The 21222-nt window shown below is 41.7% G+C and overlaps 1 protein-coding gene across 5 annotated transcripts in view; it reads left to right on the top strand.

The window, feature by feature from the left end:
* Positions 1 to 21222, top strand: part of SCAI (suppressor of cancer cell invasion) — a 1638004-nt gene that overhangs the window by 39070 nt on the left and 1577712 nt on the right. For all 5 annotated transcript variants that reach the window (XM_077463762.1, XM_077463684.1, XM_077463531.1 and 2 more), the window contains exon 2: positions 17895 to 18024. In XM_077463762.1, the coding sequence (XP_077319888.1) occupies positions 17921 to 18024 (104 nt within the window). In that variant the 5' untranslated portion in view covers positions 17895 to 17920. The remainder of the gene's footprint in view (positions 1 to 17894; positions 18025 to 21222) is intronic.

Raw genomic sequence — 21222 nt, 5'->3', positions numbered from 1 at the left:
GTGACCAAAACTAAAGCAATTTTTGGATACTAATTTTACGAACAAAAGTGGGCTATACTGCTTACAGATTGAGGCCTATATTGGGCTAAGATTAGGAGAGTTTGGGCTAACATTTAGTGGTTTTGTCTTGTGTATTGTCTTTTACAGAAAAAATGGAGAATAAGAAATTTAAAGACCCAGAGTTCCTGACACAATTTATAGGAAAAATACAGGGAGATGAGAAATCTTTGGGAGGTCAAGTACAGTGCTTACTATAACAAACAAGTAAGGAAGGCAACGCTGGAGAGACTTCTGGCATTTGTGCAGACTTGGATCCCAGAGGCAACCTTAGAGATTGTAGACAAGAAAATTAGCATTTGAGAAATATGTACAGAAAGGAGCACAATAAGATCAAAAAGTCCATGAGATCAGGAGCATCAGCAGATGATGTATATGCACCCAGGCTGTGCTACTTTGACAAACTGCGTTTTCTTGATGACCAGACTGAGGGCAGGTAATCGCTTTCACACCTTCCCTCCACCCCAGCAGCGGCTGATGAGGAGCAACCTGGGCCTTCCATCATGGAAGAAGCAGATGCGCCCAGCTTGAGCCAGGTATATTTTTTATATACATATTGTCCTAATATTAATGATGTTAAATAGATGTTATAATTTATTAAATATTAATGATTTTAACAAAAAAAATTAAGTATACATATCAATTGACAGTAGTGGCCAAAAATGATAGTCACCAACTTAAGAAAATGCCGGGGTCCGAATGATACTCTTTTATATGTATTAACATAGAATTTCAAAGTCATGAGCTGAAACTTGTGTGTGTGATGAACCAAAAACTAAAACTATGTCCCTTTTTTATATACAGGATGAGATCAGCCAGGAGGAAGTTGTAGAAAGTGGCAGGCAGGAGGGGACTGGGCCCACTGCCAGCCAGGAGGTGGCCGGGCCCAGTAGGAGCCTCACTCAGTCGTAGGTGCCTCCCCTCCACCTTCAGACAAAAAGGCCCAGGAAGGAAGGAGGAATCACTGCACCTAATTAGAGAGGCTACAAAGGTATTAAAGAGCCCCGCCGAAGCTGAAGAGGCATATGGTGCTATATAGCTAGCAGGTTGCAGTAACTGGAGAAGGGCCAATGCCTACAATGTGAACGTATTATTTTTTTGGCCCTTCAGAAGGGGCTGAGTGGTGAGTTACCAGCTAACAGCCAAATTGATGATCAAGCTCCTCCTCCTCCTCCTGCCACAAGTCCACCACCAGAGCCACAGCCTCCAAGGAAGGCTGCAGGGCAGCATGAAGGGAAGGCTGCAAGGAAGACAAAGCAATGACCTGCCTTCAGTCTGGTCTCACAGAAGACACAGGCTGGTGTAGTACCACAGCCTGGGGACATATTTCATCTGCTGCTGGTCTTGATCTCTGGGATTCCTGGACCAGATTGTGCTCCGTATTATATGGACTCCTCAAGATCCCAATGTTCTTTTCCACAGACTTGATGTGGGCCCTGGGAGCCAAAAGTCTGCACAAATTCCTCAAGTTTATCCAGTGTTGCCTTCATCTTTATTTTGTTAACCAGAATAAATGGATATTTTATTTTCTGAAAAGACTTGCCTATGTGTTTTGATTGAAATACATTTCTAAAAGACAATGTCGAATTAACAAGGGACACCAACCTCCCTGAGGTTCCAAAAAACACAAATCTATAATGCTACTGTGGTAACTTGACACCAAAAACAAAAAAAGTATTGTGCTAATGACGCGCGCACACACACAAAAAATAATAAAAAGGTTATTGTGGTAACGCACAGGCAAAAATTTTTTATTGTGTGAACTTGACAGAAAAAAAAAATGGAGATCACTAGAAAAGAATTTAAGAAATCATCATAAAATATATTGATGAAATCAAAAATTAAGAAAAGATGACTACAAAAAAATAGTTTAAAACATTATTATGGAGATGGGCATTTTAAAAAATACAATGTCATGAGATCAGGATAAATAATCCAGAAATCTGTTTGTGAGAACTCTGTGAATATGAGCAGCAAAACACCTTTGTTCTTCAAGCATTATAAAGAAAACAATAAAAGCGCTGCTTTTAAACGATCACAGAATTTGCCGCGTGAGGAATGTGCTAACTCCAATATGAACTGCAGTTTTACCAGACTGAGCGCTTCCGTCTCGTACTTGCTTCAGAGCATGAGTAATTTTTTTGTCCGTCAGACCAGCATACAGACGAGCGTATTTGTCGATAGGAACTGGGTCCGGCAGAAAAATTTGAAACCTGTTCTATTTCTAAAGTCCGTCAGAATTTTGGCAAGTAAAGGTCTGATGGATTTCACACACAATCGAATTGTCCGACGGATTCGTTCCGTCAGACCTTTGCTGTCAAAAAGTCTGGTCGTGTGTAAGCGGCATAAGTTTTCCCTAATGGGCAGCTTCTGCAGAAGAGCCCATAAAGTCTGTTCATTGAAGAGCCTGATGGGGGGCTCTCGAGGGGGCACAGCTAGATGAGTAGTGCTCCCGGTGTCCTGCGTGTGCTGTGTACAGAGCAGCAGTACGCCGAGTATAGCTGGCATTGTGAATCCTGCGTGCCTCCGCGAGTCCACTGTTTGAAGCCGCCTGCCTCACCTCCAGGACTACACAGTGAGGTGAGAGGGTAAGGCAGGGAGAAAGATCGCTGGACAGGGAGAAAGGAAGCATGTCATTGCCGTGAACGTACCTTGCCTCCCCTCCACCGTCCGTGGACTGGGTGAGTTCCAACCTCCTGGCCGGTGCCGGAGCCATCTTGGCTGGGTCTGGAGTAGAAGCGGTCCGCTGGATCGGAGGGTGTTTACTTCTTTAAACAAAGGTATCATGCAGTGCATTCCAATGGGTAATAAATATATTAGATCATGGCTAAATTAGGTGGCTAAACCTTAATGTAAAAATTCTTATTCAAACAAAATTTCAGAGATCACACAGTGCCCCTGAACCCAGCGCTAAAATGGTTTATGCGTACCCCTCTACTAACAGCCGCCGTTATCACATACAAAAATCTATGTATATATAAACTTCTTAACCTTCACCCTGTCTGATTCAAGACCAAACAGTAACAGCGCTAATTGCTATTCACCATATGCATAGAAATCGCATAAAATCGCACATAAAATAAAAAACGCATAATTGCGATGGAAAACACAGTTAATATACTAATATGGGTTAATTATCCCTGTACCAGTAATTAAATGGCATAAAACGAATAGATAATGCACTGAAAAAAGTTCAGAAATTGTTATCACAATAAATAATGTCCATATTTTTCATTGAGAGAATCTATATAGAATGTGAGAGTATGCAGAGTATCCACCAGTTTCCCCAAGATGAGAGCGTCCTATTACTCCTGTCAGAAGCCTTCACCACACACACCCTGTGCTCCATCCACCAAGTGGCCGCTTACCAGAAGGATAGTGTAATCAGACCTTTTATGTAAGATATTTCTCTGCTTTATCTCCGTGTTCCACTCATAAGCTCCATCCAATATAGCGTCATATACATGCAGAGGCTAAGACAAAGCTTCCAATAGTGTTATATCATTTATTAGACCTTCAATCAATTACCACAAACTATATGCGCTTACATTTAAAACCATCTTTAAAACAGCGTATCACATTATTAAAAAGCACAGCAGACCGTCCTCTCACCACCAGTCAAATTTGCAGTATCCTGATTGGCTGGATAGATGAGTCCCGGGAGACAGTCTCTGTGTGCCTTCAAACAACGTTGTGTGGCCACGCTTGATGCGTTTCGTCATTTCATCTTCAGAGGGCGTGGCCACACGCACACGACACTCATTTAAATAGCTAGAGAGGGCAGGTCTAAGCTAGGGATGCACCGAATGGGTTTTTTGGTGCCGAAACTGATACCGAAAATGAAAAATACACTAGGCCGAAAACCGAAACAGCACCGATAGCGAAAATGACTGTTTTTAAAAAATATTTTTATACAGAAGGTGGTCAGAGACTGGCGACATGGTACAGGAGGTGGTCAGAGACTGGCGACATGGTTCAGGAGGTGGCCAGAGACTGCAGGTATGCTACAGGAGATGGCCAGAGACTGCAGGCATGCTACAGGAGATGGCCAGAGACTGCAGGCATGCTACAGGAGATGACCAGAGACTGCAGGCATGGTACAGCAGCTGGTCAGAGTTTGCGGACATGCTACAGGAGATCAATGCAGCCTCACTGTACCCAGCAGCCTACCAGTGCCCGCCATGTAGCCTGCCTGTGCCTCACCAGTGCATATAAACATACACATATAAAAACGCGCGCACACACACACGCACATATATAAACGTACAACACACATATAACACATACATGCGCGCGCGCACACACACACAGAAACATACACACTTAACACACATACATATAAACATGCACACATCACACACACACAGGCATACAAACATATTATATATATATATCAGTCTTTTTTTTTTAAATTGGCAGCTGCAGCTCTGTACATTAATCTCCATGCTGGGTACTGCACTCTAGGGGGAGGCAGAGAGCACAACACACACTGCTAGACGCCTCTCTTTTGGTTTCACTTTCACAGTAAACGGCGTGCCCAGCTCCTGCACAGCCAATTTACACATCGGCTGAGGAGACATATGCAGCCACCGCTGTGGAGAGGGGGACTTTAGAGCGAGACCCCACAGGCTGACTGCAGCATAGGTGAGGAGGGAGGGGAGGAGGAGAGCACCAGTATCGGCGGAAATTCTCTTTGGGCTTTTTGCCGAAAGGGCCATTTTCGGCCGATATGTTTCGGCGGCCGAAATTTCGGTGCATCCCTGGTCTAAGCATCCGCGTCACACACTGCAGAATACCAAACAGACCGTCCCTCTCATTTAACTTTATGCATAACGTAAGCAGAAGGGCATGAACTGCATACCCGTACTCCCCTTATCGCGCAATCGCGGACAGCACGGGAATAACCATCAAGCGTAGTGCCGTCCCTCATATTCCCTGCACTGTATTGAGTGGCCAAATGCTCCGCAATGTGTGCTCACAACCCTACCTATAACACACCACAGATCCTATACAAACCAGTCGCAGAGCCCATTCAGCCAATCAACACAATAGAGGGACATAGTAAACAAACTAAAATAAGTCCTTAATTAGATAAAACTCTAACATTTACACATTAACCCATCAGAACAATGTACAAGACGTTACTTCTATCATCTTTCTTTACCTACTTATACACATTATAAAAATACTTAGAATTTCAGCTCATTTTTTTTAAGTTTTTTTTTATTTCAGAAAAAACAGGAAAATGAGGGGGGGGAGGGGAAACAATCAGTAATCGCTTAGAAAACCATTTACATCCAGCTCAATATTTAAACCATTCGGACTAAGAGTGTTGGTTAAAAATATCCACTCTGTTTCACATCGTGATATTTCCCTAACCATAGTGGCACCTTGCCACCTTGGATACAGTCTATTCCCCAGAACTTCAAACCCAAAGGGTTCCTATTTGTGTTTTTCCCTAAAATTTAATGAGACACTATGTTCCTTATAACCTATAATAATGTTATACTTGTGCTCAGAGATTCGCTTGGCCAATGTGCGTTTTTTGTACGACCAACATACATGAGTCCACAAGGACATTCCAAAGCATATACTACGTAAGTAGATGTGCATGTTATAAATTCCTTAATTTGGAATTCTTTACCATTGGCCGTAGATGTAAAATTTGTCAGACCCCCTCAGATGTGTAGAAACCTGACTACATGCCTTACATCTTCTACAGGCAAAAAAGCCACATTGATCCCAAAACACCATTATGCGTTTGGGGGGATCCAAAACTTTTTTAACTATTTGATTGCCAAAAGTCATATTCTTCCTATATATAAACGGAGGTCTATTCGGGAGTTCCTTTCCCAGTACTTTATCCATCTTTAAGATGTCCCAGTGTTTGGTCAGTATAGCTTCAACATTCCTGTATTGTTCATGAAATTGCGAAATAAAACCCCACTGATGTTTCATATCTTGTTGTTTTGATACAGGTACAAGTAGCATATCCTGCGATTTTGACCCTACTTCTTCTATTAGTTTTTCCAATGGTAGGGGTTTATACCCTTTCTCCAGAAAATGTTCTTTAACATCATGAACTTGTTTAAAATAATCATTATCTAATGTACAATTACGTCTGATGCGAGTAAATTGGCCTTTCGGAATATTAGACAGCCATTGTTCCAAATTAAGGAATTTATAACATGCACATCTACTTGCGTAGTATATGCTTTGGAATGTCCTTGTGGGCTCATGTACGACCACATTGGTCAAGAGAATCTCTGAGCACATTTATAACATTATTATAGGTTATAAGGAACATAGTGTCTCATTACATTTTAGGGAAAAATACAATAGGAACCCTTTGGGTTTGAAGTTCTGGGGAATAGACTGTATCCAAGGTGGCAAGGTGCCAATATGGTTAGGGAAATATCACGACGTGAAAAAGAGTGGATATTTTTAACCAACACTCTTACTCCGAATGGTTTAAATATTGAGCTGGATGTAAATTGTTTTATAAGTGATTACTGATTGTTTGTTTGTTTTTGTTTTTCCTCATTTTCCTATTTTTTCTGAAATAGAATTTCAGATCGTTTTTTTTAAGTATTTTTGTAATGTGTATAAGTAGGTAAAGAAAGATGATAGAAGTACCGTCCTGTACATTGTTCTGATGGGTTAATGTGTAAATGTTAGAGTTTTATCTAATTAAGGACTTATTTTAGTTTGTTTACTATGTCCCTCTATTGTGTTGATTGGCTGAATGGGCTCTGCGACTGGTTTGTATAAGATCTGTGGTGTGTTATAGGTAGGGTTGTGAGCACACATTGCGGAGCATTTGGCCACTCAATACAGTACAGGGAATATGAGGGACGGCACTATGCTTGATGGTTATTCCCGTGCTGTCCGCGATTGCGTGATAACAAGGGGAGTACGGGTATGCAGTTCATGCCCTTCTGCTTACGTTATGCATGAGGTTAAATGAGAGGGGCGGTCTGTTTGGTATTCTGCAGTGTGTGTGACGCGGATGTTTAGACCTGCCCTCTCTAGCTATTTAAATGAGTGTCGCGTGTGTGTGGCCACGCCCTCTGAAGACTGAATGACGAAACGCGTCAAACGTGGCCACACGACGTTGTTTGAAGGCACACAGAGACTGTCTCCTGGGACTCCTCTATCCAGCCAATCGGGATACTGCAAATTCGACTGGTGGTGAGAGGACGGTCTGCTGTGCTTTTTAATAATGTGATACGCTGTTTTAAAGATGGTTTTAAATGTAAGCGCATATAGTTTGTGGTAATTAATTGAAGGTCTAATAAATGATATAACACTATTGGAAGCTTTGTCTTTGCCTCTGCATGTATATGACGCTATATTGGATGGAGCTTATGAGTGGAACACGGAGATAAAGCAGAGAGATATCTTACTTAAAGGTCTGATTAAACTAACCTTCTGGTAAGCGGCCATTTGGTGGACAGAGCACAGGGTGTGTGTGGTGAAGGCTTCTGACAGGAGTAATAGGACGCTCTCACCTTGGGGAAACTGGTGGATACTCTGCATACTCTCACTCTTCTTTATAGATTCTCTCAATGAAGAATATGGACATTATTTATTGTGATAAAAATTTCTGAACTTTTTTCAGTGCATTATCTATTCGTTTTATGCCATTTAATTACTGGTACAGGGATAATTAACCCATATTAGTATATTAACTGTGTTTTCCATTGCAATTATGCGTTTTTTATGTGCGATTTTATGCGATTTTATTTTTTTTTATGCATATGGTGAATAGCAATTAGCGCTGTTACTGTTTTGGTCTTGAATCAGACAGGGTGAAGGTTAAAAATTCTTATTAGGGAAAAAAAATGGCCTTTTAAAAAATATAAAGCGGAGGGTGCATTATCAGCATTCCAACACTAAAAGGAATGCAATAAGGAAAATTGGAAAGGTGAAAATGTGGGGACAGTTGCTGATACTGGCTGATGCACAAGGACAACTAGGATGGTTAGTGGACTATCACGGTAATGATACAATGACCCAATGGTAGTAGTAAAAAATCTAACTTTTTATACAATTTCAGAACAAAACCATATAGACATATTAAAAAATACCCCACGAATCACTGGCTACTAAGGGGTTTCCCTGTAAAGCCAATGTTGCAGTGGAGTATAAGATTGTCCTCATGGTATGGTTTTGTTCTGAAATTTGATTAGAACGTGATGATGTACGACCGGACTAGAATAAAGAAGTTCATAGCCAGTAGGCAATAGCTGCCCTAGCGTCGGTTTTCATCCGTCGGAATAGCATACAGACAAACTGTTTTTTCGACCGGACTCAAGTCCGTCAGAAAAATTTGAAACCTGTTCTAAATCTAAAGTCCGTCTGATTTTTCAACAGCAAAGGTCAGATGAAGCCCACACATGATGATGGAATTGTTTGCCGGATTCGTTCTGTTGGACCTTTTGCTATCAAAGTCCGGCCGTGTGTACACGACTTAACTCTCACTATTTGGGTGGGCATCTGTATGCTGCCACAAACGTGCACCAGGAAAGGAAAATTACGGAAAGGTGAGTATACCGTTTTCCTGGTGCATCAGGGCAGCATGCATATGGGGACTAACTCGCCATACAGAAGGTTGCAAGAAATATTTTGTAACCATCAGTAGCGCAAGTATGCACCATGAATTTTCCAAATTTTACTGTTGCGGGCCAGGTTCACCTATTAAACTGTAATGAAGGGGTGCTGGGAGGACCATATTGCTGATTTGCAATAACCTTTAGGAGGCACTCAGCGCTGAGCTGTCCCCAGATATGGCACTGCCCTAGTTAAATGTGCTCTTAAGACCTCCAAAACAGGAAGGCCTTGAAGAGTAGGCTCTTTTAATTTATCTTAATCTAGGAGGTGACTGAATGTGTTGATGCTGACTGACCCTGCCTTAAGCAACGCTGGAACCAAGAACATATTTCAGCTTTCCTGAATGAAAAGGTAGCTGCCAAGCAGGTCACCAGTGTTAGCTCAACATCCAGGGGATGTGGTTCTGTCACTCAACCAAGAAAGACGGCAAATTGACTTCCTGGTTAAATTGTAAAGAGAAAGCCACCCCATAGATAAAGGCAATCTGGAGTTTTAGGACTATTCTGTCCGGGTAGAATGTTAAGTGAGGCTCCTTGAGTACAAAGCCTGCAGTTCTAACATCCTTTTTCACAGAGGTTATAGCAACCAGAAATACGGTCTTTAGGGTTTGCAGAGTGTAGTCAATTTTGGATAGAAATGAGAACCATAAGCAAGTTCCACATAGGGAACAATGGTTTCCTGGGAGGTCTATAACTTCATGCAAGCCTTTTAAGAAATGCATCACTAAAGGTTTAAGGACTCCTTTTAAAACTTTGCAAGTGCAGACAAGGCTGAACTTTGAGTTTTAAACATATTTGAACCTAGGCCCTTCAGCCCCAGTTGTAAGAACTGGGGCTGGTTTAGGTGATAAAGGACTCAAGGCTTTTGCTGTGTGAGATCTGCATATTTTCCCCATATTCTTTGGTAAATCTTATTCATGAAGACCTCTCTGGTTTGGCACAAGGTAGGCACTACCTGCACTGAGTATGCTTGACTTGGTAGCCACTGCCTCCCAACTTCCTAGCCATCAAAAGAAGTTTCTTGGAGCTGGATGGCAAAACTGTCCATGGGAGAACGAATCCGTCATCACTGGAATGCTTAAGAGTAGGAGAGAGAGAGAGAGAGAGAGAGAGAGAGAGAGAGAGAGAGAGAGAGAGACAGTAGAACCTCCTAAACCAAAATAGTATATTTTCAATTATTGATACAGAAAGCTCCACTGACAGCTTAAGAATTCTACCCTTCCACTGCTGTATAGGCCTTGTACAAATCTTGCTCCTCTTGCTAAAAGGAGTGAATGACAGAAGTGCTTTGAACACTACTCGGTTCAAGAAAATTCAATACTATTCATCATAAGCTTAACATACCTGACCTTAAGCAGCCTACTCTTTGAAATTAGTCCCCCAGCCTTTCTAGCTGGGGTCTGATGTGATAATGTTCCATCTGAAAACAATTGGTCAGTTACGAAGAACCAAGGACACTCCGAAACTGTTCTGCTGGAAGAGACTTCACTCCTAAAGTTCTAATGAATTTTTCCCATCACTATTGCAGACAGTAAGACCTTTGTGAATGCTGTGGGGGAGATGTACAGACTGAAGGAGAGGGACTCAAACTGGTAGGGGAATTGAGGATGAATTGGGACAAGTAGGTGTCTGATAAACCTACAGGAGAATCCAGTCTCCCAGATTTATGAATATTATAATTGATTGGAGGTTTTTCATCTTGCACAACTCTTAACTTCCTGTGCTGCTTGTCAAATTTCATTTTTTCTTTTCTTTTTAACTTTCAAACTGGGCACAGATTACCTGTGTTTTTTATTTTGTGCTGGGAATAGAGGTGAACCAAATCCTCATCTCCTCCGAGTAACTAGAACCTTCATGATTGCTCCTTTTTTAATCCAGCTACAAACTGGACCAGAATTTTTTTACTTTACCATCAACTGGTAGCCTGGCTGACTGTAAGAGAGTGAAAGGTGGACCTTCCCACCTGTTAGTGTTATGATCGTTATGCTCATTGAATTATGCCCCTGCATGGGTGAGTTTGTCATGTTCTACTTTTTCAATAAAAATTATTGTACCAGAAAGGCGGACCTCCCTTAAACTTCCACCAATCTCACACAAATTATAGCTATGGCCTACTGATCCTGAAGGTTTTCCCTCCAGGTGTGTGCGTAAAGCTTCACACAGGCACTCCCTGGATTAGTATACCCTTAAAAATGACTTTTGTTCTCCTAAGGCAGGAGCCTTAGATCTTTAAGGCTTCAATAATGAAGATTGGATACTTCTCCAGTTAGTTTACTAATCTTTTTCCCGATCCGTAGGATTTTGCCTCCTGGTATCTACTTGGGAGTCGACACCTGTATGTTGGACCTTTTTTTTTGAATTTTCTGTTTTGTCAATGATATTCGCCCTGACCTGCTAATGGTCGCCCTTGAAATTGCTGTTTACTCCCAAATATATTGGATCTGTGTTCTGGTATCTTGCACCTCCGTTTTAGCCATAATGCCTTCCTTGTCGTGACCGCAGGGAAACACGCTCTTGAAAAACATCAATTGACATCTGACAAATCCACCACAGAGTATCCTGCCAATTTCAGCTCTTTCAAAGCTGTTACCACCTTGTCTCGCTTCTTCCAGATGGGCTTATTTAAAGGGTTACTCCACTCCTTCCTTTTTTTTTAATTTTTTTTTTAATTTTCAGAGCTGCAATTTTCTGTAAAATGCAATGAAACAGAACTATCTGGAGGTGCTCTGTACACAGTGTGACCATCAGAAGGCTCCCTCCAACTTATAGTCCTTAGGACTATAGATATTGGCTCTCTTTTTCTCAGTCTTCATTACTTACCTAAAGAAAAATATATATATATATATGTGTAGCGCTATGCCAAAGTAAACAAAATGTAATTATACGTATCCCCATATAAATCTCAAATCGTATAAATGAAAAGCATATTCACTAGTGGTACATAGAACGTAGAAACCACATTCAGGCATTTTAAATGAAAAATAAATACAAGTGAAAAATAGATAATAATCATTCCCAAATTGTTCTCAAAGAAATGTGCAAGTGCTTGATTAGTCCCAAACTGTGAAATCCATTATTGAATTTGCAGGAGAAAGAACTTTCAACGCGTACTCTTCATACATGCAACACCACCGCCACCGTGAAACTGGGGGAGGCATACTGGAAGACTTGGACTTAGCTAGGCATACGCCCCCCAAGTCATGTAGGCTTATATATGTAATTCAACCCAGTAGGTGTAGGAAATCCACAAACTCAGCTTGCACCGCCATGTCAGTTATGCAAGAAATTCATTGATATCCAATCAGAGATGGGGTAATGGTATCGTGCATAGAACCATAAAGATAGAAACCCAACATAGCATAATATTGTCTCGAAAAATACTTTAATGAATAGGCATACAAAAAACTCAAATTTTAAAGGTATCAAAACTGCATGTACATAAATAAAAGGCAAGCGATGTCTGCAAAGGAGTCCATCCAACGCATTTCAATTATAGAGTCATTTGGGGTGTGGACCCCCTCTCCCAGCATCGCTTATAAATGAATGGTGGCCCCCATTTTGTTTAGACCGCCAAAAACACTTCCGCCCGACGTCACTTCCAGTGGTAAACCGTAAGTGTGTAACTCGTATAAACAATGTGTTTTAGAAGTTAAATATCCCTTTTAAATATTTCCCAATAAGTCCTAACTCTATATTTTAGTCTATTAATTTAAAATATGTATACACAAGCCTTTTAAGTGAGCAAAAACGTCCGTTGTGCTTTGTGGTTATTAGCACTGGCATTCTCAACATGCTTGCGGCCAATCGGATATCACTATTCAAGCCTCGCTCTGACAACGAGGTGCGGCTATACCAGGGCTCGGCAAACCACGGGCGCCAGGTCGCATTGGCGACCTGGGGCAGCACAGATGGGGGGGGGGTATCCTGTCTCTGTGCAACCCCCCCCCCCCCCGCCGTGATCGCGTTGTAAAGTTAGCCCAATTTTTATTTATTTTTTATATTGTGAAAGATAAGCTTACGCTGAGTTACTTGATACCCAACATGTCACGCTTCAAAATTTGCGTCCGCTCGTGGAATGGCGACAAACTTTTTTTACCCTTTAAAATCTCCATTGGCGACGTTTAAAAAAAAAATTCTACAGGTTGCATGTTTTGAGATACAGAGGAGGTCTAGGGCTAGAATTATTGCTCTTGCTCTACCGATCACAGCGATGCCTCCTCAGGTGTGGTTTGAACACCGCTTTCATATGCGGGCGCTACTCACGCATGCGTTTGCTTCTGCACGCAAGCTTGGCGGGACAGGGCACGTTTAAAATAAAAAAAATCTTATTTATTTTAATTTTACTTTTTCATTTTTTCACTGTTCTTTTAAAAAAAATTGTGTCACTTTTATTCCTATTACAAGGAATGTAAAAATCCCTTGTAATAGAAAAAAGCATGACAGCTCCTTTTAAATATGAGATCTGGGGTCACAGAGACCTCACATCTCATATTTACACTAAAATGCAATAAAAAAAAAAAAGTGTCATTTGAAAAAAATAAAAATAAATAAAATGTCCCTCTAAAAGCTATGGGCAATGACTTGGAGACAGGTGGGGGTGCATCTTCCCCTCACTTGTCTCCATATCAGGCCAGGGACAGGTCCGGATCAGTTACTGACTTGGCTCCTAACTTTTTTTGCTGGCTCCTAGATTCCAAGCAAATTTGTCAAGCCCTGGGCTATACTCACTTCCGGTCTAGCGTTCTAGAATCCAAGCCTCCATTTGAAAGAGAGGCTTGGCCCTCATACTTCCGCGTTCTCACTATAAACAGAGCAGCAAGTGCATTATACACCCGATGCGTGGCTAGCCAATCATGGCAAACCACGCACACAAGGTATTTGATGGGTATATTCAAACCCAAAACTCAAAAAATTAATGTTTAGATATATTTTCAGCAATGGAATATAATTTGTCCCTAGTAGCGGACTGGGGGTTGTATTGGCTTCAAATGACTGGGGTCAACATGTACAAACATACAGTGGTGTGAAAAAGTGTTTGCCCCCTTCCTCATTTCCTGTTCCTTTGCATGTTTGTCACACTTAAGTGTTTCGGAACATCAAACCAATTTAAACAATAGTCAAGGACAACACAAGTAAACACAAAATGCAATTTGTAAATGAAGGTGTTTATTATTAAAGGTGAAAAAAAATCCAAACGATCATGGCCCTGTGTGAAAAAGTGATTGCCCCCTTGTTAAAACATACTATAACTGTGGTTGTCCACACCTGAGTTCAATTTCTCTAGCCACACCCAGGCCTGATTATTGCCACACCTGTTCACAATCAAGGCATCACTTAAATAGGAGCTGCTTGACACAGTAAGGTCCACCAGAAGATCCTTAAAAGCTACACATCATGCCGAGACCCAAAGAAATTCAGGAACAATTGAGAAAGAAAGTAATTGAGATCTATCAGTCTGGAAAGGGTTATAAAGCCATTTCCAAAGCTTTGGGAATCCAGCGAACCACAGTGAGAGCCATTATCCACAAATGGCGAAGACATGGAACAGTGGTGAACCTTCCCAAAATTACCCCAAGAGCGCAGCGACGACTCATCCAAGAGGTCACAAAAGACCCCACAACAACGTCCAAGGAACTGCAGGCCTCACTTGCCTCAGTTAAGGTCAGCGTTCATGCCTCCACCATCAGGAAAAGACTGGGCAAAAATGGCCTGCATGGCAGAGTTCCAAGGAGAAAACCACTGCTGAGCAAAAAGAACATCAAAGCTCGTCTCAATTTCTCCACAACACATCTTGATGATCCCCAAGACTTTTGGGACAACATTCTGTGGACCGATGAGACAAAAGTGGAACTCTTTGGAAGGTGTGTGTCCAAGTATATCTGGCGTAGAAGGAACACTGCATTTCATAAAAAGAACAATATACCAACAGTAAAATATGGTGGTGGTAGTGTGATGGTCTGGGGCTGTTTTGCTGCTTCAGGACCTGGAAGACTTGCCGTGATATAAGGAACTATGAATTCTGCTGTCTACCAAGAGATCCTGAAGGAGAATGTCCGACCATCTGTTCGTGTACTCAAGCTGAAACGAACTTGGGTTCTGCAGCAGGACAATGATCCTAAACACACCAGCAAGTCCACCACCGAATGGCTGAAGAAAAACAAAATGAAGACTTTGGAGTGGCCTAGCCAAAGTCCTGACCTGAATCCTATTGAGATGTTGTGGTATGACCTTAAAAAGGCCGTTCATGCTCGAAAACCCTCGAATGTAACTGAATTAGGACAATTCTGCAAAGATGAGTGGGCCAAAATTCCTCCAGGACGCTGTAAAAGCCTCATTGCACGTTATCGCAAACGCTTGGTTGCAGTTGTTGCTGCTAAGGGTGGCCCAACCAGTTCTTAGGTTTAGGGGGCAATCACTTTTTCACAGAGGGCCATGATGGTTTGGATTTTTTTTCACCTTTAATAATAAACACCTTCATTTACAAATTGCATTTTGTGTTTACTTGTGTTGTCCTTGACTATTGTTTAAATTGGTTTGATGTTCCGAAACACTTAAGTGTGACAAACATGCAAAGGAACAGGAAATGAGGAAGGGGGCAAACACTTTTTCACACCACTGTACATATGTTGCTAAAAAACTTAAAAATTAAAATCCAACGGTAAAAATAACTATAAATATCCATATGGCCTTATACTTTAACCAAAATGGTAATAGGTCATTTAATTTATTTATATATATATATATATATATATATATATATATATATATATATATATATATATATATATATATATATATATATATATATATATATATATATATATATTATACCCACACTCATAAGACTCATAATTTCTAATTGCTAAGTATGACTCGCAATACTAAATGTACTGCCATAAATAGACTTAAAAAGGCTATTATGTTGCCCCACTTTTTTTTAAAGGACCTTTATATCTTAGGTCAGGGGGAGGATAATAAATTATCATCCTTATTCGTTAGATGAGCCTATATGTGTGAGAGAATTATGAGTATAAAATATAAAAATGTGTAAATAAATAAATAAATAAAAGAGAAGTAATTCGGTCATATTATATCTCTATTATCTCATATTATATCTCCTATTATGATCTATTGATAAAAGAGTTGATATCCCATTCTATATTGATACCTTGTGGATAATGAGTCTGCAATTCATAGATCCAGAAGGTCTCAAGCCTAGACACGCCTCTAGTGGAAGCACCTCCTCTCCATGGTGCGGCGTATTTATCTATAATGAACTGTGTACCGGTTGGGTCACGGTAATGTCGTGGAACTGTATGTTTAGTACTACCTTGTTTTATCAGGTTGATATGTTCGGAGACCCACGTAGTGAAAGATCTTGTGGTGCGGCCCACATATTGCTTGCCACAAGGGCAAGTCAACATGTATACCACATTTATTGTGGCGCAGGTACAAAATAGTTTAATACTATAAGTACGGCCTGTAACAGACGATCTAAAATCTTTTGTGGTCCTATGCCCACAAGTGTTGTATTGACACACAAGGCACTTTTTACATGGAAAGTAACCTGTCCAATTGTGAAAAAAAGGACGCGTTGATGGGAGGGTTAATAATGGAAGGGGCAATTTTACTTTTAAGTGTGGGCAAACCCCGATATACAACCTTGGGTTTTTCTGGGATAATAGAACCCAGAATCCTATCTTTCCTTAAGATGTCCCAATGTTTGACGAAGATATATTATTTGTCTGTGTTGTGTTGAAAACCAGCATAATGCTAAGTCTCCACTATTGTGAGCTGAAAGTCGCATGATTTTGCTGCAAATTTGATTCAACTTGAAGCAATGCCTGTGTATTCTTAGGGACTATGAACACAGATGAACGGTACTCATTGGAAATCATGGGGTATGGCTTGTCATGCGACTCTGCAGTGACAAGTCACACTAGTGGAAACTGAGCCCAACACAGTGGTCCCAGAGCAAGCATTGAAAAGGGATAGGAAGAGCCCAGGTGAATGCCATAAAGAGCACAATGATCCTAGAGCAACGCTTGAAGGAGATAGGAAAAAACACAGGTGAATTCCATAAAAGGAAAAATATACCTGCAAAGAATAACCACATAAGCATCCAGCATGCATGAGTAGAGAGCGCCACCATTTGTTGCCCAAAAATGCCATAAAATGATTTAGAACTCACATTTGCCATTAGTGATATCAGTTCCTGAGCATGTTCAGATCACCATCCTGGAAAAGCTCTAGCCAGGAAACAGAGAGGCCACATCACTGCCTGCCTCTCATGCTCAGAGTGTACTTGCAAAGCTGCAGCCATCTTCGGAATGGCACACGGCCATAACACAGAGAAAAGAAGTAAAAAGCATATGGAAGCAAAAGGAAACACACTTGCATGAAAGCTTGTTTAAAGCTTTCTTTGAGAATCCTGCACCACCAGGATGGGGCTCCAAACATATAGCTCATTTAGTGACTGTAGAGGAAGGACTTCCACCCAGGAGAGGCTGAACCTGGCTGGGGTGACAAACTGTAAAGGATACTTTGCAATTTTAGTCCTGATCAGGTGAGGGGAAAAAATGAGAATGCTGTGAGCCGGGTCTGTCTTTGAATTATAGTTAACCAGTCCTATCAGGTTGTGGGGGCGGAGTCGCAACCCATATGTATGCTGCCATGATGCACCAGAAAACAGGGATATGTGACATGATTATCAACCCTGACACAGATACACCTACACTGGTTAAACTGGATGAACTGTTGAATAAAAAACATTACCTACTATGTAAAGCAAAGCATTAAATGTAGTAATGAATATGTGATGGGCAAACTGTTCCACGAGAGAATATCACATTTCCTGTGCCTGTGTTTTGTAAACACAGACACATGCTGATCTTTGATTCACCAGAACCAATCAGCAGGTCCAGGCCAAACATTCAAACTTCTAACTGTGGGGGATGTTCCTGCTAACATAGGATCAGCACATTCCCCTCTCACAGTTGTTTACATAGGCAGACCGCCATTCTGTCTTTCTCCTAAACGATTGGTGGGTCCCAGCAGCGCGCACCCCAGACCCGGAAGTGCCAAATCGTGTACTAGGTACGTGATCTGGCGCAGAGTGCCCGCCCTTCCGCAGTAATTCTGTGGTGGGCGATCCGCAACTGGTTAAAGATTGTATTTTAAGTATCATGGCCAAAAAAACTGATTGTGAAATGTTTTTTCTTTCAGGGTAAAGTTCAATAGAAAACTGAGCAATGTCAGTCGCTAACGATGAGGACATCCCTCAGGTGGAGAGAAAAACTGTCACTGATTTCTGCTACTTGCTTGATAAGTCCAAACAGCTCTTCAATGGCCTGAGGTTGGTATCGTACAAGTTTACAATGTCAGAAGCATGAATATGTTGGTGTGGATTTGGTTTTTTTTGAACACCAGGCTAATTTTTGTTGGATTACAATCTACAGTATGTGCACCTTAATGGAAGTAAGTCTGCTGTGCTAGAAGATGTGTTTATAACGAGAGTGAAAGATTATTTGGGTTTAAACTAAGTGTTCACAAATTCCATATGTTTGGCAAGAAAAATTGGAGAGCTAGAGCCTTATAGTACATAGTAGAAGATTTACTAACACCCCCCCATTAGTTAATTGGCATTGCATAATTCTGTTGTTCTTTCAGAATAGTTGGCACTTGACAGGCTCTTAAAGACATGAAGCTTGTATTGATGTATAGAGTTAAAAACCATGTATGGAGCCCCACTTTGCATTTCAGCCTAAACCATGCACACACGGGCCAAATACCAGCCGACTTTCGTCCCATGTGTAGAACTGCTTGTCGGACAGAAGCTGATCTCAAGACTGGCTTCTGTTGGATGAGCATGCTGGAAAACCAGCCAATCAACATCTGATCTGAGCTTGCAGTCAATGGCTGCGATCACTGAACAGTGTGTTCTGGAGGGGGGCTGCCCCGCTGTCAGAACACAATAGCACAGTGGGGAAGATCGCTGTGTTCACATCGCATGGTTAGTACGTTGACCTCCACAGTTTTTTTTTTTTTTCCTCTAGTCTGCTGAGTTGAACTGAAAAAACTTAAAGCGGAGTTCCACCGACATATTCAATTTTATTAAATTTTTTTGTAAGGCAACTGTTAAAATGTTCTTAACCACTACAATACAGGGCACTTTCACCCCCTTCCTTCCCTGCCCAATTTTCAGCTTTTATCGCTCTAGCGCTTTCAATGACAATTGCGCGGTCATGCTACACTGTACCCAAATGAAATTGTTATCATTTTGTTCGCACAAATAGAGCTTTATTTTGGTGTTATTTATTCACGACTCCGTTTTTTATTTTTTGCGATATAAGCGCAAAAAAAGCGGAAATTTGGAAAAAAAACAATATTTTCTTTTTTCTATTTGATAAGAAATCCAATAAAATCAAATTTTGTCATAAATTTAAGCCATTCTTATATTCTGCTACATGTTTTTGGTAAAAAAAAATCCGTTAAGTGTATAATAATTGGTTTGTGTGATCAGGGACATATGTACGCAAATGATCATGTACATATGTGTGCAGGTGATCACGTACATATTTGTGCAGATAATCATTAGGACATGTGATTTTAGTGGGACATATGTGGGGGACATGTTTTTATTATTAGGGACATGTGTTTTTATTATTTGGGGACATGTATGTTTTGGGGACATGTGTGTTTTGGGGACATATGTGGGGACTGTGTTTGTACTGTGTGGTGTGTTGTGTGTTGACACTAGACTGATGATCAGTGAGTAAAAAGCTGTAAAAAACAGCTCTTACTCACTGATCATCAGCCGGCTGCAGCGTTCTGCTCTCCTCTCCTCAGCGATGACTTCCGTGTGAGGAGAGGAGAGCCTAGCAACCGGCTGTTTGTTTACATCACATGACGGCCGTGATTGGACACGGCCGTCATGTGATCAGGAGGGCCAATCACAGAGCCCTCCTGCCGATCTGAGATGTGCCGTGTCCGGGTGACACGAGCACGTCGGGATCGCGCCGCTGCGCGGGCACGATCCCGCTACTTCTGAAGGACGTTCCTGAACGTCCTATCAGGAGTAGACGGCTCCCACCCGGCCGTATATATGCATTGGCCGGGTGGGAAGTGGTTAATATCATGTTGTGTTTGCTATTATTAGTAATACCGCTGATGTATTTAGTATTATTTATGTAAAATTAACCTTTGTTTTGGCATTATTGCATGCTTCCATCTTGCTTGTAGTGCATGTGAAGCCCACTAGGATACGTTTCTGGGATAAGCTGCTGCGTTCTACACAGAATGCACCTCCCGAACTCGTGCATGCGCATTGTACGCAGGACAAAGTGCCGACAGTGTGTCTGGTTGCTATCACAATGGGTAGCAACGGAAGAGGGGCCTGCCCCATTGTTATGGCAACCAAAAAAAGCTATCTCCAGCAAAACAAGTAATGCCTTAGCATAGCAGGCAGCTGAAGCAGTTGCAGTACTGGCCAAAAACTAAGATCTAATGCTGCTATAGCTGCCAGATGCCTCCTGCACTGACACTACATATAACAGTGGCAACAATACTGGCCCTTTTCTAAAATGGAGATTGACAACATATTTTATCGTGTAATTTCCGGTTTTGAATCTCACATTGCTGAGAGGAGGTGATGCACACGGACTCCTGGGAATTATGACAAACATCTCCCAGGAGCAAGTGTGCCACAGGAAATTGCGTAAGTCGCTGCGGAGGAGGGGGAGACAGGAGACAGGAAGAGCATTGGAAAAATGGTAAGCAAAGAAAAAAAAAAGTAATAATTTTGCCCAGTGCTGTTATTTTGGACAGTTAGGAAGCGGATGATGTGAACATGAAAAAGTGGGTGGAACTCTGCTTTAAAGAGGAGCTGCACCTAAAAAAAAAATATTAAAAGCCAGCAGCTACTAATATTGCAGCTGCTGACTTTTAATAAAATCACACTTACCTGTCCCAGGTTCCAGCGATGTCGGCGGCAGATGACGAGCGATCGCTCATCTCGCTGCTGCCACCACCGCCATCCTCTGTCAGGGAATCGGGAAGTGAAGCATGACGGCTTCACTGCCCGATTACCTACTGCGCATGCGCGAGTCGCGCTGCGTGTCTCTTATGGTCCCCCGCTGTGTCTCTGGGAACTGTGTGTTTCCCAGAACACAACGGGGGGGGGGGGCGGGGCGTCTGCGGGGGTTCTGCGGCGGTCTGGACGGAAGTGTGTGCAGTTACCTGGATTATCCAGGTAACTGCACCCCCCTCCCCCCGAAAGGTGCCGATTGTGGCACCGGAGGGGGGGGACTGATCAGAATAGCGGAACTTCCCCTTTAGGATGAAGAACCGCTCCTAGATACAATTAAGGCCATTTAGGCTGAAGGGGAAAGTGAAGCTCTGTACATGGTTTTTAACACTACGCATAAATCTGCATATTAGGAAGTGTCAAGTGTTTTACTGTTTTGGATGATCCAAAATTTACTTGTGAACAAGACAGGAAAAAGAGGGGAAAAACTGCGCTATGGGAAAAAAACAAATAGTGTTGAACGGAAGC

Source organism: Lithobates pipiens, unplaced genomic scaffold (assembly GCF_037356315.1).
Source record: "Lithobates pipiens isolate NorthernLeopardFrog02 unplaced genomic scaffold, aLitPip1_a1.2 Scaffold_1, whole genome shotgun sequence".
Lineage (NCBI taxonomy): Eukaryota > Metazoa > Chordata > Amphibia > Anura > Ranidae > Lithobates > Lithobates pipiens.
Note: the sequence above shows the minus strand (reverse complement) of the source record. Positions and strands in the feature narration are given on the sequence as shown.